This window comes from Diadema setosum, chromosome 1 (genome assembly GCF_964275005.1).
Source record: "Diadema setosum chromosome 1, eeDiaSeto1, whole genome shotgun sequence".
Taxonomy (NCBI): Eukaryota; Metazoa; Echinodermata; class Echinoidea; order Diadematoida; family Diadematidae; genus Diadema; species Diadema setosum.
Window position 1 is genome coordinate 52286231 of NC_092685.1, and position 19902 is coordinate 52306132.

At 38.0% G+C, this 19902-nt stretch overlaps 1 protein-coding gene across 1 annotated transcript in view; it reads right to left on the reverse strand.

The window, feature by feature from the left end:
- The window catches only part of LOC140232162 (forkhead box protein N3-like), a 48622-nt gene extending 29787 nt beyond the window's left edge, over positions 1–18835 (reverse strand). The window contains exons 1-3 of the mRNA XM_072312307.1: positions 18254–18835; positions 6088–6239; positions 1188–1243 (exon numbers count right to left, since the gene is read on the reverse strand). Coding sequence (XP_072168408.1) covers positions 1188–1243; positions 6088–6239; positions 18254–18829 — 784 coding nt within the window. The 5' untranslated portion in view covers positions 18830–18835. The remainder of the gene's footprint in view (positions 1–1187; positions 1244–6087; positions 6240–18253) is intronic.
- Between the last annotated feature and the right edge of the window lie 1067 nt (positions 18836–19902).

A 19902-nucleotide genomic window follows, 5' to 3' on the forward strand; every position in this document is an offset into this window, starting at 1 on the left:
TTTCGTAATCAATGCTAAGTATCACAGCAACTGCTAACTGGTGAGAAAATTTTTGTAAGGTATTCATGTACATTTTCAAGCACCTTATTATTGAAATAATGAGATAAATGAACACAATAGGAGTCTACAAAAATTTTTTTACAAACACCACTTTTTGACGTAACAGCATGATTCCAAATGTCAGATTAATGGAAATCCCAAACTGGAAATCAGTGTTGTACACCCAAAACACATATTTCTTCCTACCACATAATTGACTCATGAAGGCAAGTTTATGTGGTCTCTCACATAAGATGAACTATGAACAAGTTTGACTTATCAAACAATGAAGTAGACAAGAGTGTATATAGAAGTTGTAATCTGATAAGCATGTACTATGATTTGTTTACATTCATAGCAAACAAGAGATATATCCACTCTACCATGAACAACAACACATCATATTAATGTTCTCTCATCATCAGCCCAATGACAGAATGCACAATAGATTATTTAATTTGATTGCAACCTTCCAGAATGACAAGACTGTATGTCAAATTCTCCCAGAAGATGACTTTCATAAGGATAGCTAATGCCATGAATCAGTTTTGCTTGCCAAAAGCAAAATGTGATACAATGTATATATGTACATGTAAATACTAAAGAGCACAATGTTCATTTGTAGGATAATCAAATATTATACCTTCGAAGCTATCCATTATCAAGAGAAATACGGAGTACGCAGCTTGCAACAAACTGGCTGTGAATCTGATACAAGTTGTGCAATGTCTCTCACATCAGCTTTGTTGCATCCCATTTATACAGGGCATTTAGAGCACTCCAGGAGTGCTCCTGAACCCCTCTCAGCCCTGTATGAACAGACAGTCTGGACCTGGAGAACCAGAGTCCTAAGCTATACCACTCTCGAGCCTAGGCTCAGAAGTGGCTCCTGAAGCACCCTAAACTATGTACAAATGGTCACCAACATTCAGAACGCTCTGGAAGTGGTACATTGTATGCAGTTTACATGATGGAAGTTCCTGCACACCAGCAGGTCACCATGACAGTTATGCCCCTTTCAGTCACTTCACAAGTGGAAGTGCTTCAGGAGCGCTCCTGGGCCCAGCTGCATGTATGAATGGGGTACGAGACACAACTTAATTCCACTCACATTTTACAGTGATACGAAAAGAGAGCTTGTGCCTTACCTGGTATTGGGACTCCATTATATGCCGAGAGAACAGTGGACAGTCTGTTTGAGTTGCTATGGAGAAAATGAAGTACATGGGTTAAAAAAAGGGACGGAAAACATTTCAGTTGATGGTACCTCAAAGCCAAGTCAAACCTCAAGGATCTGGTAGCATAGGGTGACCATACAGTGGGAAGGCTGGACCAATTTAGATAAATTTGGAAATCCCAATAACGAATTGTGTACAGTTTTATATGCAGCACAAATGCAGCACAAATGCAGCCATAGGACAAGCCCCCAAAATGAACAAAGAAAGAAAGAAACAAACTATTTGAAAAACAAATTCTGCTCAGACAATCTAACAATGATTTTCTTTTTTTTAAATAATAGGGACATAGCAACTCTATCAAACTCCATCTAAGACATCATCCAAAAACTTCGAGCCTGGAGCGATTTCTGCATTTCAGTGTGTTGTCTGTTTGTCTGTTTGTTTGTTTTTTTTTCTTCTTTTTGAAATAACTTTGTCTTGGTTCCAAAATGAGGCATATGTATAGGTCAAGCCATGATATAGCCATCCAAAATCTGTGACATGTATGTTAAGTTTGCAGAGGGTGTGGCAGACTTTCCCTCTCTCTCAATCTGTGAGAGTCCTGCATCCCAGTGCACTGGATGAGAATATTCTCCCTGATAGGAGGCTGATATCAAGGAGGAGAACAGTAAGGGTGGGGCTGTCAATTCATTTTCATTCCTTCACATTTGGATAAATATTCAAAGCACCCCATGACAAATAAATAGAGCAATACCATCTGATTACTGAATGAAAACAGTACTGATTATTCTTTTGAGTTCTGCATCACAAAAGCTATGCCTTTGCCATCACATGATATGAAAACAACAACAACAAAGGATTATCAGCAATAGAATGAGGATGAATTGTTTCAGGACACACATCTGACTCAACAAGACAAAGAATAATAATATCTAAGAAATTCAATCAAATTATATTACATTAGTATTTCCATTGTGATAAGAAGCAAATTGTTGTTATTCCTGCAACATCATCTACAAATAAAGACGAAGTCATGTAACCACACACATGCCAGCTGACAGGGAGAATCATTTCCCATTCCTCTGGAATGATGTCTCTTTGTCTCCAGCCCACTTATCTCAGCCATAGCTCTAAACGCACACCATGTCATGTCACTCTCATCCGGGCATATTTCTGAATTAAGTTTGTGAAGTGGATCACCAAATCCAGCCTCCAAGGGAAGATAATCTCATCTAGCAACAATTCTTCTCATTTCTCATTCTTGCTCCAGAAGGAGGGGTAAAACCTTTTGGGTCAGAGGCTCAACCTGATCCAGGGCTGGCTTGCCACTGGGGAAGCTAACCTCACCACTTTCTGCTCCCATGTGTGCTTCTGAAATCTGATCAAATAATTTGACTTTGGGGGATTTTGGAAATGGCTCCTTGGGAATATATTAATCAGAGTCAGGTGATCTTGGCTGACAGCTGACTGGAGAATTCTTTGCTGAAAATCTCCTTCTCTGCTCAAGGGCAGACACTTCTTACACCTTACCTTCGCAGACTGCTGGACTCTTGCCTCACACAAACTGTGAGAAACAATTTTCTTTTATCCCGCAATAGGGCATACCTCATGCTATGTCTGAGCACTGTCAAACCCTACTTCATCAATAACTGATGGGTTAAGAACGGGTGGTCTTACATGACTCACCAGATGTGTCCAATGCAATGATGTCCCCCCTCCCCCTCAAAAAAAGAAAAAAAAAAAAGAAGAAAGCATTATGGTGCCCTGCACACCCATTTATCAACAGACAGACAAATATCTGGTAAAATGAAACATAACATAAATTATCTCCATGGATATAAATTTAATCTATAACCAACTCCTAACACCCTGTTCTGCTCTTGGAGCACCACCGACACAATACATGCATGTATCAGGCCTCACTTGTTAGAGTCAAGGTGTGGCAGCTGGCTTAGAATGACAGAAACTCTACAAGTCTTCCCAAAAATGTCTTTGCCCTTATCATGTTCTTTCATTTTTCTTCGTAACTATCATTTCTTTTCTTATTTAGTAATGATTGTATCACTGAGCTTCAGATTTAAACTAACTTCAATTGCATGAATGTCATGACGTTATGAGGCACTTGAGAACATTAACACGTTCGCTTTACGATAGAAATAAAATGTGGTCAGTGAAACAGTATTCACACAACATGTGGGTTGATCAAACTTACACTCGTTATTCTTAATCTCTATCACGGATTTCATTCAGTCAATGCATACATACTGTATCCATTTCCTGTAATCTTGCAACATCATTTATATTGTGGAGCTCTACAATTTAACAAGCTTGTTTTCATCCACGTGAGCCATCATTATATTTTTACCGTTTCCTTTAGCTTCATGACTAGCAAACATAATGGACCATTTATTGCTGTTAGGTTTGTGCTTCCGACAGTGATATGTTTATCACATCAATGAATACATCTATGTTTGAGAGATAGAACAGTGGAATAAGATGATATAAAAGAAAAAGCAGTAGAGATTGACAGAGGAAGAGAAAGAGAAAGAGAGAGAGAGAGAGAGAGGGGAAGAAATAGAGAAAAAGAGAGGGAAGGTAGTAAGAGTAAACATGAATATCTGTGAGGTGTAGTGAGATATCGAGGGAAAAAGATTGGAACAAGAATGAAGAAACTGAGATTTAAAGAGACATCAATCCCGCAAAAGCCATAAGGAAATTAATAGGGATGGAAACAATAAAAAGAAAATACCATCACATCATGCAAGTGACATGTCTATCATCATTATCAACTGTGATGACCATCAAAAAACATTGAAATGCCCAAATGTGTCAATACTGCCCGAATGCTTCAAGAAACCATGATCTTCTTTCCTCTGAAATGGCTTTTCCTTGATCCAGCAACATACACCACTTTTAATGATGTGATTGCAGTGAGAGCTTTTAATCATTTCGGCATGAAATTTTGACTGATGATAACAAAGCCGAGGACAACAAACACAATATGAAAATCACTGATTTTGACCAATTTTGACAATCTGATTTCAGATGTGATTTTTTATTTTATTTTTTTTTTTTTTCCTTTTGTCTCAGCTGTTTCTGACTTTTGGCTCCTTTTGATATGGCAGGTCACATTTGTTACAGTGAGATATCTTTGTTGAATGAGTGACCAGGGCTACAGAAGAGATGACCAGACTATAGTCAATATTGACCAATGGATGACCTCAATGACTCATTACAAGCTATGTCAATGTCCTTCTTCGTGTGCTTTCATGGACAGCCTCTAAACAAGAGGGCAACTTAGAAGAAAATTTCCGTGAAGAATATAGGAGTCTGCTGACTTCATCATATAGGTTATTCTGTCACAAACCAATTGGTATTGACTGCAGCATATTTTACTCAAAGTAAACTTGAATTCAAAACACTGGAAAGCACTTGGGTACCTTACCCCTTGGACCAATACATCGGGTTTACTGGCAAATCATGATGGATGGTTTTGTTCTTGTGTCAAGAGATAAACTTCAGTGTTATTAATAGTATCAAAACCTTCATCGCTTATGTTGTAAGACATCTATACTCTCTGTTTGCCATTGAGTGTTTTGATTTGTCTTTGCCAAATCCTCTTGTTATTTTCTATGTGCACTTAAACTCAAGAAATATTTGTAGTTGAATGAATATTTTATAGGTCAGCCATAAGTAAGGGTCATTCAACATTTCCTTTCTGGCTGATGCCTACCATAGCATACATACCTACACATCTCTGTCTAAGAAATAAAAATGGCATATCATTTCTATTGCGTGTGTGCATGTGTGCGTGTGTGCGTGTGTGTGTGGGGGGGGGGGGGGGTTGTTCACCTGATATGCTTGTGACTATATACTGATGTCGTACATTCTTCCTGCTTTGGTAAAATAATGAAAATGAAAATGAAAATGAAACTGTTAAATTACCTAGTAATTTCTGAGTTCTAAGTCCAAAATGTGAAAAGCATCTTGGCTTCAACTACCACCTCCCCCCCCCCCATAAATGCCCCAGCATAAGAAATTAATTTTGTATTAATTGGATATTTTCTGTTCGTTTCTTTTTTTTTCCGCAGTAAATTAAGGTTTAAAAAAAAATGAGCAGCTCAAGGTCAAGAGATAGACCTTTAGTGTCATGACTTCTGTGAAGGACAAAGTAAACACTGGCCTGGTTTCCTTGAAGGACCTGCATTTATCAAGTATAACTACAGTGTATTCAACATAAGTTGCTTGTATTCTGGACTTCTTTTCTGTCCCTGGTAGCGCTTAAGTAAAGTTTGCCTTCCTGGGATGAGTGTGTGCTTTTTGGCCTATGAGTAGTTGATACAGGTCAAGAGTGTCATTTCAATAACTTGGTCTCAGGGCTGATAATCTGAAAGAATTTAGTTTTGTTTGAAGTTTGATCCCAATGAGGAATAGATTGTCATCAGTTCCCTAAAAGCAGGTGACAACCTGTCTCTACTGGCCATTAGTTACATTAATTCAATGGGAGATCCAAACGTTGGCAAGTCCATGAAACATTGACAAAATTTGATCTGGAGCAAGCAATTCTACCTCAGGTTGTATGAAACCTTCCTGAAAGCTGCCATCTCACTTTTCGTCTTGACATAGAAGAGAATTCCTCGTGTTCCAGTCTTATCAATCTACCACTAGCCCTTTGTCTATGATGTGATTCTCTTCCTTGAAGACTATCTCCCCCCCCCCCCCAGCATACTCAAGACAGATCATGTCTATGGGAAATGTGTGTTCTAGCAAAAATGAGCTCGTTTTCAATGGGTTAAAGGCAGACTGGATGATTGCCCTCAAGATTGCTAATGGGGCAAGTGACTGTAAATTGAGCCTGTCCACAACATACCTTGAGATGTTTGACAGTGGTCCCCCAGAGAAGCCATAGGGGGAGTATGGCAGGACGTGGTGGTACGGATGATAGGGCGTCTTCTTCAAAGCTTGGAGGAGATTTGGCCTGTAGTCTGGATCCACACACCACAGAGAGCCTTTTCCTAGGGACTGGAGCATAACAAAATTATTTCATCAGTCTTCAAAATCAGTTAACACTTTAGAATAGAAACCACACACCAAATCACAATATGATACAGATAAGTGAACAGCATTGAATGAATATTGTCAAACAAGGAATGTTCGTGTGCATTTTAACTTCGTGAATTTCGCGAGCACCAAGATTCACGAAATTAAAATGCACAGGAAAGTTCTTGTCTACACTATATGCATTAAATGCTAGAGGCAATCCGCGAAAATTTCATGCTGCGAAAAAGGCAGTGGGTTCCAATTCACGAAAATTTCATGCTGCGAAAAAGGCAGTGGGCTCCAATTCACGAAAATTTCATGCCGCAAATATATGTTTTACAGTATTACTAACATTTTATTTTTATATTCATAGACACTCTGCTTCTTTTGTATACTGTCATTACATGTAATTTTCTTCATCACATTCCTACATTTACAGAATCTTCTATAATATATTATTTCAAACTACTTGTTCAACATTCATACTTTGGGTAACAGGCAAATGCAATACACTATTTCCATAAAGTACAACATGTATAAAAGTCTAACACTGAAACTCATCCATCAAATAACTTACTTAAATCTAAAATATTCAGAAATGTGTTTGGAATATTTCACTACACAATCTTGGATATTGCCTTACATTGTCAGAGTCTATGGCTGCGTTTATCTAACTTGAGAGAGAGAATCACGTTTCTAAACGTGTTTGGAACGGTGTTTGCAAACGTGGTTTGAAACGCGATTCTCCGGGTGCCGCGTTTATCTAACCATCATACAATCGTGATTCAAGTGGTGTCACTGCGCAGCTGCTTTGCGCCGTTTGACCCGGGAAGCAAAGGTCAACTGCATACCACCAAACAAGCCTCATCAGTCACACACAAATAATAGGCAGAGAACACAACCGGAAACATCTGGAATTTGACCTTGAGATATAAACACGTTTCAAAACGGCATTGCGTTTATCTACTCACAGAACGGCGATCGTGGTCTCAAACGTGTTTCAAAACGCCCTTTGAAAGGCGTTTCAAAACGGCGTTTCGAAACGGGTTTGAAAACACGGTTGCGTTTATCTAACCCCTGGAAATGCCTCAAACGCGTTTAGGATCGTGATTCTGCCTCAGAAATTTTTTAGATAAACGCAGCCTATATTTCTTTTGTTTGAGATATCAATCCATGAATTCTACTTACGTGAGAACAATATTGTCACTTCTTTGTGGGTGGAAAATATAAGTGTTGCTTGTGAATATCCCTTTAATGGACTGTTTCATTAACCTTAGCAACGCCTCTATCATCACATAATGATGAATAAAATCTCTGTATAATGACGCCAAATCAATGATTAACCGATATCCACCAACCAGCCATATTTGTCAGCATATCTAAGCTATGATTCATGATGCGTTGGAATTTTCTCTCTGATGCAGAGGCTAGGAGCTATGCACAGCAGGGAACATCCCACACACCACTCCACAGCAAGTCAGGTGACAAAAACTCTAATGATATTTATGGAATGCCTGAAATCTGAACGATTCATTACAACCAATTCTATGCAAGATAATGAATACTGCTAAGCAGGTCCTTGTTACAATGTAAAACGAGCTACTAAGCAGATATACCCAGTCTCAAAGCCAAATAGCTGAGGATGAAAAAGTGTAGATCCATTCACCTCTTTGCACACAGACAATATATCTTAAAATTTTGCAAAGAAGGAACACTTATGTATACAGGATATAAAAATAGGCATTCTTAAATCAAAATCTAATGTCTTGTCCCATTCATTCTAGGATCACAATAGCTAACGAGGATCAAGAAACCGTTTGCTTTCATACTGAAATCATTTCTTTCGTATCAAGTGGGTATACACAAGGCTGTTTTATAAGGCAGTATCTTTGTCTACCCCTTCCCTTTCCACTTTTCACGCCACCCAATCACAACTGATGGTATGTATAGTTATATTGATTTTCACACCCATCCTTCCTTACCTCCCACCCTATGTTTGTCATTACCCCCTGCTCACAGGCTGCTGATTCACACCTACTATCTGGGCCAAGAGAGCCCAGCTTCTCCCCTCTCATTCCCACTTCCACTATTCTCTCTCTCATTCCTGCTACATACTACTACTAGTTATCATAAAATCACACCTTTCCGATCACCCAACCAACACTGCCATAGTGACTGTGATGTGTCATGCTCAGTAAAACACTGGGATACCATCAGATCACACTCAGGATATAAAGATCCCAAGTTACCAATTTAACCCAGTTTAATGTATTTATCATTTCTTAAAGGTCATCATACCCTAATATGCTCCTATTATGGCTGATCTCTACAGGAAAATATGAAAGGCTTCTTTAGAATAACTACTATGCCTGCTCTAACATGCCACCTTCTACAGAGTGTTCCATCTATACACTATGAAGAGCCATTCAGTGCAATTTTCACATTAATACAAAATGCTAAATTGTTCAGTAAATGGCATAGATATTAAATGTACTGTAAACGTCTTCTATATGAAAATGTGTTCTGCTGAACTTGGATATCCATTTTCAGACTTTGTAAGATACATCAGATTTTTTGAGAGAATTATTGTTTGAGGACACACTGTGTAAAATATTCTGGGTTCAGTAAGCTTCAAAGAGTATTAATAATGTACACATAATCATACAAAGTCATTTTTAATTTGTCTAGTCAGTTAAACTGCTTTTTGTGACTGTTCTACAATAAGGCATGAACACTATATCTTGGTTTCTTAAAGCTTTTTACTTTGTGACAAAAAGTTGCAAACTGCTGTGGTATCAGCAGAGACAGCATCCATGCCTACTTTATAAGGGCATAGAATCAGCCAACAAAGACCTAACGATAGCCAGGGTACGGTCCATGAAGAAAGAGAAAAGTCGAGGGAACATGTCGAGCAGGAAACAGGAGAAGCAATCTCTCAAACTGCTTCAGGGCATCATCTCTGTAATTTGCTTAGTTTCCATGGTAACTAAACCAAACAACAGCTTGTACAGGAGCACATGTGCTGCAAGCATTGCCACTGCTCTATTGTTGTCTTCCCTAGCATTCTTTGTTGGTTAGAGCAAAATGGTCTGTAGTTTCAGGAGCTCATTGAAACTTGGCAGGGAAGCACTATGATTCCCAAACAAACCTGACTTATTTTTGGCATATCTAATGAGAAGGCAGAGATACCACTGATTAGTGTAAGGCATCATTACAGCTGCCTGTAACATGTCATGTATTAAGTGTCACAGTCATGATGCATTCTCTGCACTGGGTCTGTACTGCCAAGACTAGGAGGCCCCAGCTGGCACACTTGGTTACTTAGCCTTGGTTAGGAGTCTTTGTTGGGGCATGCAGCCCTCCTCCCTTTTGTTCACAAAATGGGAATTTGAAATTGGAGGGAAAAATGAAGTGCAAGTTGTGAATCAATGGCACGCCCTTGGAAAGTGTTGGGTGTTTTCACAAGGGGAGTCTGCCTCACAAGAAGTGTGATTTCAGCATAGCATAACACATGGTGTGCAAGCTCAGGAAATTGCTTTAGATTCCAACAAGGAGGAGAAAAAACTTTGATTAGTGTTCTTACATGAACTGGACTCTCACGGACAAGTCCATAACCATCCATATACATGAAGAGTAGAATAATCATGATGAGCCATTCCAATAAAATCATCTAGAGAAATGAATCATGGAAACACACAGCAATCAACTCCCAGAGTACAAAGAGATGTATCAACTATTTTATTAGCTACGTCAATTATGAGTTTCATTATCAAAATAAAATATTTGAATCAAGGGCCACTCAAACTTGTGTGAGAGGTCTTAAGGCAATTGTGAGACAAACTGGAAAATCAACATAATTTTCATATCCTAGAGCAAAAAAAAAAAATAATAATAATAATTCAACATTATTTATATAGTTCAGCTGCTTGATGTCAATTGCAATCTACATTTCAAATGTGATGATATTTGGAGAGAGGGTCTCCTATACAGGTAACTATTTGAGTGAGAGTTACAAAAGAATTCCACAAGAATACCACTGGTAGATATGTTAGTGATCTAACTGTATAACACTCAGCCTCAGCAGAGTGACAATCTGGCTAACTGGTAACATCAATCATTCCAAGTGCATGCACACACTGCAAATGGATGAAAGACTTGGAATAGTTTCTCTACATATCAGAAGAAACTGATGACACCATGAAACCAGGAAACTTGACAAACAGCCATCAATCCTGGACTTCATCCTATCACTAGTTCCTCATTCCTTTCCCTATTCTAAACCCAGACAGAAAAGCATGGAGAGAATAGGGAGAGACCAGCTTCAAAAAAAGAAGGAACCAGGTAAAAAGAAGCTTCTATACTTTTGTCCCAAAATAAATAAACTTTAGATAAATTCACACTGCAGGGGCCCAGTCAATCCAAGAAAACATAGGAGCAAATAAGGATAAGCACAAGAAGTGAGAAGAAACTAATTTGTGGCCAAGGCAACTTGTCTCTGACCTCATCCATGTTGCCAGGGAGCTTTGGTTGCTAGGCAATGACAGCTCCTTCCCCAGCTGAGGATAGCTGTTGTCTGCCTTACCAGACCCTATGCTCATATTGATAATTTTGTACAAATATTACAAATGAACAGAAAAATGTCTCAGTCAGAATTGTATGAAAATGTGATGTTAATATGATGTAAAATGTGAGTCTGTACTGACTTGACAAACAAATTAGGGAAAAAAACTAAAACTGAACTTATGATATGTTTTTTGATAAAAGACTTCTGTGCTTGGCTCATTTTGGTCACAGTTATGTTAGAATTGGTCATCACAGATATAATCATAAAAAAAAACCACACAGAAAATCATGCTGCCAAAGACAATCTGATAATTTTTTCAAGGCTCATCTTATTGTATATATATATGCCCACTATCTGTATACATGCTAAAGTGTTTACTTACCCACAAATGCCAAAGTGTGAAAGATACACAATTGTATTACGATCTGCTACATGTTATTTGTATGAAAGTTAACTGTCTGGCTGCTGGCATCGATCATGATTCAGATTTGTGGTTATGATTGAAAAGCTGTGCCAGTAACACAACTGAGTTCCAAGGAGAGACTACTGGCACTGTCCAATAAGAGGATGAGGATCATGGAAGCATCACCATGGCAACCGTGACTGACAGGGAACAGCCAAATGCCTCAAGAGTACCCATGGGATGCCAGCTATCAAGGGATATCCGGACACTGAAACATTCTTTCCTTTTCACCACTTATACATTCAAACACGGTCTGTACCTTTTTCTTTTATACCTGTCCATTCTTTTCTGCTTAGGGTTTCAGTTGAGATCTCAGAAAACGTGGCCCAGCTAGATGTTTACCTGCCTGCTGTCCTTCAGTCTCGCAACAGCTGTCTGTAATCAGCAATTTCCTTCCAACAAAGCCTTCTCTCACAATTATCTCTCACTGCCTTTCATTAAATGTCTTCTTGTTATCCTCATTCTGATATTAGCATATTTCCTCTTTCTAGCCTAATTCCATGGCTTAGGAGGTATGTTAATGCTAGCTTCTTTTTCCATACAATGGAATCTCATATCACATAAATTCATCTGCATATCTAATTTGCTTGTTGGTTTACAGAAATAATAACACAAAAAGAAGATTACATGTACTTCTGGACTCTTTGGTATTACTTTGTGGTCTTCAAGCATTGAGCATCACAATGAACACCCTGCTCAACGCAAGTTCAATAAACTTGTATTTCCTCCTCTTTGTCTGAGAGTAGCAACCTCTAATACTTTGTTTTAACAGGGCCTTAGTTACTGTTTCTCCTATTAGCACTCTATGAGACAGTACAGTCTGAAGGAGGAAGTACAGGACTTCCTTGTAAGGATCGTGTCCAAACAGAATTTTAGCACTGGCATATTACACGGCTGTGTCTAGAGCAATATGTGCTGTACAACTTGCAATCTCTACATGTGCTTAAAATGTGCCGCCATTTTCCCTGCAGAATAGGAGAAATGAACAGTGCACAGTAGGCCTATTTCATATTTTGTGATTCTCGGAAGGTACAAGCCCTCTGAGTACCTACAACAACAAGACTGCTGCTTTTTTAGTGAGGTGGGGAGAATGCAGCACTGGCAGAGGTTATTTTATCATACTGCTACAGCTGGTACAGCATGCTATTGATTCAATATTTCCTTTAAAGGATAAGTCCACCTTCAGATACATGTGGATTGAGTGAATGCAGCAATACTAGTAGAACACATCAGTGAAAGTTCGGGGAAAATCGGACAATCTGTTCAAAAGTTAGGAATTTTTAAATTATCTGCACAGTCACTACTGGATGAGAAGACTACTAAAGTGTTTTAGACCCTATAATGTCACATGCATAGAACGATAAGGAATATATTTACGAGAACTTCACAAAATTGTATTTTTTGAAAAAAGTGCTTATTTTCTCCTCTTGTCAGTGATGTATGTGAAGGGGTAATATTATTCCCCCTGCCTTCCAAAAGAGGCAAGTTAAGTGTTCTTTTATTATGCAAGAAAAGTGAAAATATGTTGAATCTTCTTTATATTTTCTTTATATCGTTCTACATGTGACATCACAAGCTGTAGTAGTCTTCTCATCCAGCAGTGACTGAGCAGAAACTTAAAAAAACCATAACTTTTGAACAGATTATTTGATTTTCCTCAAACTCTCACTGATGTGTTCTAGTACTTCTACTATTATTGCTGCATTCACTGAATCCACATGTCTATGAAGGTGGACTTGTCCTTTAAAAATCTGAATAGTTATAATTGTCCATTTTGTGAGTTAAAGCCAGTGCCACTCTACTCATTGGCGTATTTCTTCACATGACAAAGAAAGAAATATTAAGCATCAAGATCAGATTGATAATGCCCAGCATTAAGCTACACTCTCTAGTTCAATATTATATCAGTTTTGATTAATTCTAATCATAATATCAATACTTGATATCCAGTCATCCTCAACTCTGTTCAAAGGCTATGCTCAAAGACAGATGTTAACAACATGAATAGATATCTGAATGACTTAAGACATCTTTGATTCTTAGACTTCAGCATTCTACAGGTGCAAGTGGTAATAATGTACATGCTTCAAGCCAAATCCTTGTTCATATGTCATCATGTTACACCAATCTGAACCCACAAAAACCAAGATCTGAAGCTGAGAACCTGGGGCAATACATGACCCTCGTACCCCTAACCACCACCTACCACCTCCCCATCAAGGGGGAGGGGGGATGTTCTAGCAATTTTTTTACGTTATCAGCTACAAGAAAAGGCTGAGAAATGGAATTGTTTTGTTTGGCAAGGAAGAAAGAAAACCTGCACTATTTTATCTGCTCTTGCAACAGAGAGTAATACCTATCACTCATCAAATTTGCCTGAAAGAAAAGAAGCCATCTAAGAGGACATGGGAGGGTAGAAGAGATTTTTGACCCTAATAATTGCAGGAGGCAGCTGGGCTATTACTTTATTTAGCCTCTCCTTTCACACTCCTCAACAATACCACACTGTGGTTTGCACACAATTATCAACATTTGATCTGCTTTGTTTGATATTTCTAGTCTCATATACAGACACTGCAGGTGCAACTATCAGCTGGGGGTTGTCATGGCAACATGAGTAAACACAAATAAACATCAAAAGGATTCTAGTATTAACCTTCCAAATTTCAAATTTGTATGTTCTGCTGATGGGCAGGTGTTCAATTGCACCTTTGCTCTCTTTGTTCTCTATTCAAATGGTTTCAATAACCATTTAGCAAACATTCACAACATTCATACTTTTTTTATTTTATTTATTATTACATACTAAAGATCAAGTCTTTGGCTATAAGAAATTCTGGACAGCCTTAGTAACAAGGCAATTGCATTAAGAGTACAATTTCCAAACTTGATGGGTATTAAAAAAAGATAACTGGGGATACAATTTACTCTATTTCTTAAGACATGGAAAGAATGTATGCTCTGATAAGGGTAGAATATATTAACAACTGCAAAGGCACATCACCAAGTAAAAAGGTTAAGAATAAGACAGATATTAGAGCAGAGCCAGGGTATGATATACTGTCTGATATGAGTTTCTTTATTGTGACAGCTGTTCCTATTACTCATTACATTCAAGGGACACAAAGTTCAATCATAGATATACCTGGAACAAGATACTACGATCAAATTACAAATTGGGTCCATAGTACTGTATCAATGTGAATCATATTTTGTAGACACTGAAAGCATGATCATGTGACCATAGTTCTAGATTTGTAAGGTTTACTAAAAATATCTCCTTTCTTTTCTAGGAAGTCAAAAAAAAATGTGATCAACAAATATTTTTATTTTCAACTTCAATCAAAACAGCATGCTATGTATTTTCTGTGTTACAGAAAATAGGTGTGTCTTTGGGTTTTTATGCAGCATTTTTCCCTTGGGAAGAAAAATAAGCTTAGTGGTTTGTGGCTCTGTTGTTGCCATATTGGTTGCTATGGTTACACTCATCATGTAGCTGAGTGTGTAGCCAAAGTCTTCATCACTGCTGTGTTATTTTTAAATATTAATATGTCTATTTAGCAGTGGAAATCCAGCCAGTTATCTATAGGAACAACCATTTTTTTCTTTCTCGAATGAGCTGCTCTACATATCTTGTGCAGTTTGAATGGAAAGCTGCTATACTGAAGTAGAACCATGAAATTTTGTTTACATATATGTCAAATAAATGTACAGTGTAAAATATAGAGAGTGTGACTTAACTATTAAAAGCTTGAAGTCAGATATATCATTCAAGTTTAAACTTATTCTTCATCCCTATTAAATTCACCTCATGCAGTGTTGAATGAGCAGGCTATGTCAAGGTACTGTTCACCATAAGGTAATGACAGCAGAACATCAAATTGTGTCTAAATAAGGGTTAATTCATAATGCTTTATGCTTAACATGTATCTCAATTTTTGGTGGTCAATGTAAATCTTCCTTATGATCAAGTTTGTGCATCATTTTGGACCACCAATTTTTCTTTATCTGCCCCAGTGTTTGCCCTGAAACACATTTTTTTTTTTTTTTTTGGTCTGGCTTTATGCCATTTGTAAGAGATCATGAAAAACCCCTGACATTATGAATTTGTAACATCTATAATAATTACTTCTATCACACAAAGTGAAATCTGAACGTAACTCCTATCCTTTATAGTCTTCATTGGTTGCCGATGGGAGTTGGTATGAAGTTTCTAGTTCTGACACTTGTATTCAAATGTCTTCATGGATATAAACATATGCCTCTGCTTATCTCAGTGAACTCATGAAGCCATATCAGCCCAGTTGTTATCTACATATAAGTTCCAAGTCAAAGAATTTACTCTCCGAAGGAGTGAAATCCTAGGCATTTGAATATATGGCAATATCATGACAGAACAATCTCCGTCTGAACATTAGATATATCACACATTTGAAAATTAAAATCTGTATGAGAAACTCATCTTTTTGACACCCTGTTGATTATATTTGTACAATATGAACATTGAAATTTGTGTATGACTTGTGCTTTGATCTTATATTTTTATGCATTTTTAAGAACTTATTCTTTTGAAGTTTTGTTTTACAATAGCAGGTGACAGTTTGGTAAAATCATTGTCTATAATATTTGTTGGGGAATCATCACTCTGAAACCATGATTTAATCACCACTAACATCTTTTATCATTAAGTGAGTCTTACTACATTTGTTAATGTTTTTTCCATTTTGTTAGGTGACAAATATTCTATATGACATTTTTTCCCTACTTAGCTCTTTATTGTGCCCACTCCCTGTGTCCCACAAAACACCAGGGAATAGTTCAGTCGTGTCTTAAAGTAAATATCACTGGATCAGAGTGGGCAAGGCTTCCTGCAGCAAACAATATTTATATACCTCAGCAATATTTCTGCAAGTTAAATGAACCAAATCCATCATAATCACGTATAATGGCAGGGGCTTTTTTTTTCCCCTCACACGCACTTCGTAAAATTCCTTCTTCTTCTACAAAACTGTCCTCAAATACACAGGCTTTTGCCATGGAATGTCTAACACTCTATCCTGTTACTCAGAACAATGCCAACAGGAAAAGACTAGAACTAACTCTGGTGTTGTGTAAGCACCCTCTGATTGGCTACTGGATGGCAATACCTCATCGTCTAACCCCGCCCTATTGGCTCTAAGTCACTTGTTATGAAGTCAGAGCAGTGTGGCTCCACTTCTTTCTTTTTTGCATGACCAAATATGTTATGTTCCACGCCAATGATTGGTTGTTGAGTTTTTGATGCTTCCTACAGCAGGTAATTACAAAGAAAGCTGCAGGGAGCACTGTGCAAAATCTGTCTGATATGACATGAATGAGGAAATACGTGCAAATTCTGTGTGCGTGTATATGAGGTAATGATGTTTATAAAAAAAAAAAAAAAATTTGAATAAACAGCACAGTCATCTGAAGTCACCAGAAGATAAAATTCCTTCCTCTATAAAATGTCTACACTAGCACAGTACAATAGAATACAATATAATACTGATCACAACATACTGCACGAGCTGAAATTTTCGCTGTGGTTTTATTTTCGCGAATATCGCGAATCGCCCTTGAACCGCGAAAATAACAACACACGAAAATAACAACGCGTGAATAAGTAAGTTTAGTTAGACTCTCGCAACCGCAAAATCAACAACACGCGAAAATGTCCTCCAAGTAGCTATTCGTGAAAATATCTGTACGCGAAAATTTCAGCTCGTACAGTAATTGGAGAAATTATTCCTGGTCTTCATGTTTCGCTGAAAAAGTCAAAAACTTGGAACTTATTTTCTTAATATCCACAGCATGACGTAAGGGATAAAAGTTTCCCAATAAATGCCTTAGGACTTTTTTTGTGTGTATTTGTATGTTTTATTGATTTTCATGATTACAAACAATACAAATTACACAATAATTATGAACATAAGGAACACAAAATAAAAATAACAATAAAAATAAGATATCTAAGCGACATTCTATCTAATTCTCGCTAATATTTAGACTGTACAAAATTCACAGCAATATCTAAATGCAAAAAAAGGCTAATAAATAAACAAATAGCTTTATCAAAAAATGGATAATGTAGTGTAATAAGATATAAAGACAAATCAAAACTACGCATATGCAAAAAACAACAAAATAAATCAATACAGCTATTAAAGTAAAAAATCAAAACTTGTAATATACAAGGAAAAGGAAGAAAAAAAAAAGAGAAACATCCTACATGCAAATCAAAATTCTGCAGCAACTATCAAACATTCAATTCAGGACTCAAATACTAGCAAGTGCCAGAAATGATTGGGGCTGTAAGACATGCCACGCTGAGCCTCCTCCTACGCACAATGCATAGAGCTTGCCAGTGCAGTGAGGGGCTGCAGCCAGCTACGGTCCCACTGAAAAAGTCACACTCACATCAGTCACCATAGCAACTGAGCATCGGTTGCTATGGCAATCAAATCAAAGTTGCCTGCCCTCTCAGCCAAGCAGGAAATGAGCAAAAAATGGAGTGTTGATACGGGGAAAAAACCTGGGATAATGGCAAGTAATAGTCTGCAATAACAGTGATATTCTCACCAACCTGTAATTTCTTGCAAACCCAGTATTTTTTCTTTTCTTGCACTAATTCTTAATTCCTGCACTTCTGTCTCAATCTGATAAATACCTGAACACTGTGCTACCCTTCAAATTTCTTGCTCTGTTTTTTTATTACTCTGAATTTGCACACTTAATGCAGGATTGTCATGATAATAGCTTTATCATCTAATGAATCCAATTTAGCTTACTACTTTAGCATTCCATTTTGGACAGACTGTGCATATCAATACATTGCACCCTTGTATCTTTAATCATATCAAAATACCACAAATAAAAATTAACAGTGACAACCTTTAGAGGCAAATTATCTATCCTACTGGGACACTCACTGAAACAAGAAAATTCACTTACTTGGCCTTTGATTTTGTCAACTTTTCGGAAGCACTTGTTAAGAGAGAGGTTGTGTCGCACCGAGTTTTTCCAGCCAGTAGGAGCAGTGCGGAAGTAGGGGAAGTGGTCTTGGATCCAGCGGTATATCTCCTTGACGGGAAGACGCTTAAGAGGGCAGTCCTCAATAGACATGAAGATGAGGCAGCTGAAGGAGAAGGGAGGTTTGCTGTTAATGTGTCGATGAGGGTCCATTGTATCATCTTGGTAACCGTAATAACCATTGATTGCATTGCTACCAACATCGTTTTCTTTGGAGTAAGATTCATCATCATCCTCATCATCGTCCAAATTGATGTCCTTGAGGACATTTGTGGTGTGCAGCCACCCCAGGGGTTTGAGTTCATCATCTTCTAATGGCCCTTTATCCATTCTGATGGCCCCAAAGCAACTACTGTTGAGGTCCAAATCTGTGTCCTCCATCTCAATCTTGACTTGCTTGAGAGCAGTAGATAACGAGGAAGCAGGAAAACTCTGGCTGAGACCCAGAGTGTGGGGCTTCTTCAAGAGAGAGTCTTCTGGCTTACGATTAGGAGGCATGGTGGCCAATCACCACCTGTAAGGTAACAAAAATAAGAGTTGTCAAGAAAGAAACTTAGGAAACACCTCACTTCATAATTACCGGAAACATTTTCTCAGGAAAGGAAAGAATGAAAAGGAAACTGAAGTCGTATTCATGCCACACTTTTCTTTATCACCAAATCTTTCTTTGCTGGAAACCCTTTCTTTGCCATTAATAGATTTTGGAGGAAAAGAAACAGAGTAGCAATACACTTATGACACAAAGGAGAAATCACAACTTACCATTGCCTGAGAGTAAGCCATATTCAATACCTCTTAGTCAAAACCTTGGTTACAATCTAAGTTGAGAGGGATGAAAAGGGCCCTAACTGGTGGAGAGGCTTGAATGGGGTGCACTAGCGGGTTTCCTGCCCACCTCTCAGCTAAGCCCAACCCCCTTAGATTTGCATAACAAAGACCCTCTCACTCCCTCATTTGGAACTAACGGTGCAACAGGCTCAGCTCAACCTAATCTCAATCAGTTGTGTACCACGTGCCACCGTGGCATTGGCCAATGAAAAGATCATTTTTGTGTGTGTGTGTGGGGGGGGGGGGGGGGCTGACGAGATAGAAGTTACAGCGTATAAAATTTGCAGCAGATTTTTGTTTGCTGAGCATATGATTTTTTTTTTCATATGAACAATGAACAAAACATCAAATATCAAGTGTTAAACATGACTGCATGTGAGGGGGCTGGACAAAACTCAAAGCGCAACAGACAGCAGACAAAAAGACCCAAACACATCAATTCAGAGTACATGAAAATATGTCACAATTTGATCATACACAGCATGCACTACATAAGTTGTATCAAAGTATCAAGGAGGAAATTTATGGTAGACAATAACTCTATCGTACTGCTGACATAGACCAGATTTCTTTCCCTTTTCTTACTGTTAACATAATATAGCTTTTCTGGTGTTATCAAGTCTGTCTCTTCTCTCTTTCCTGTCTTGCCTGAATTGGGAGGACTGAAAGTAGGTGAAATGTTTTCATCTCATCTTCCTGCTGAAAGCAACCTTTTATCAGTCTGTATCCCATTACTCCTCATG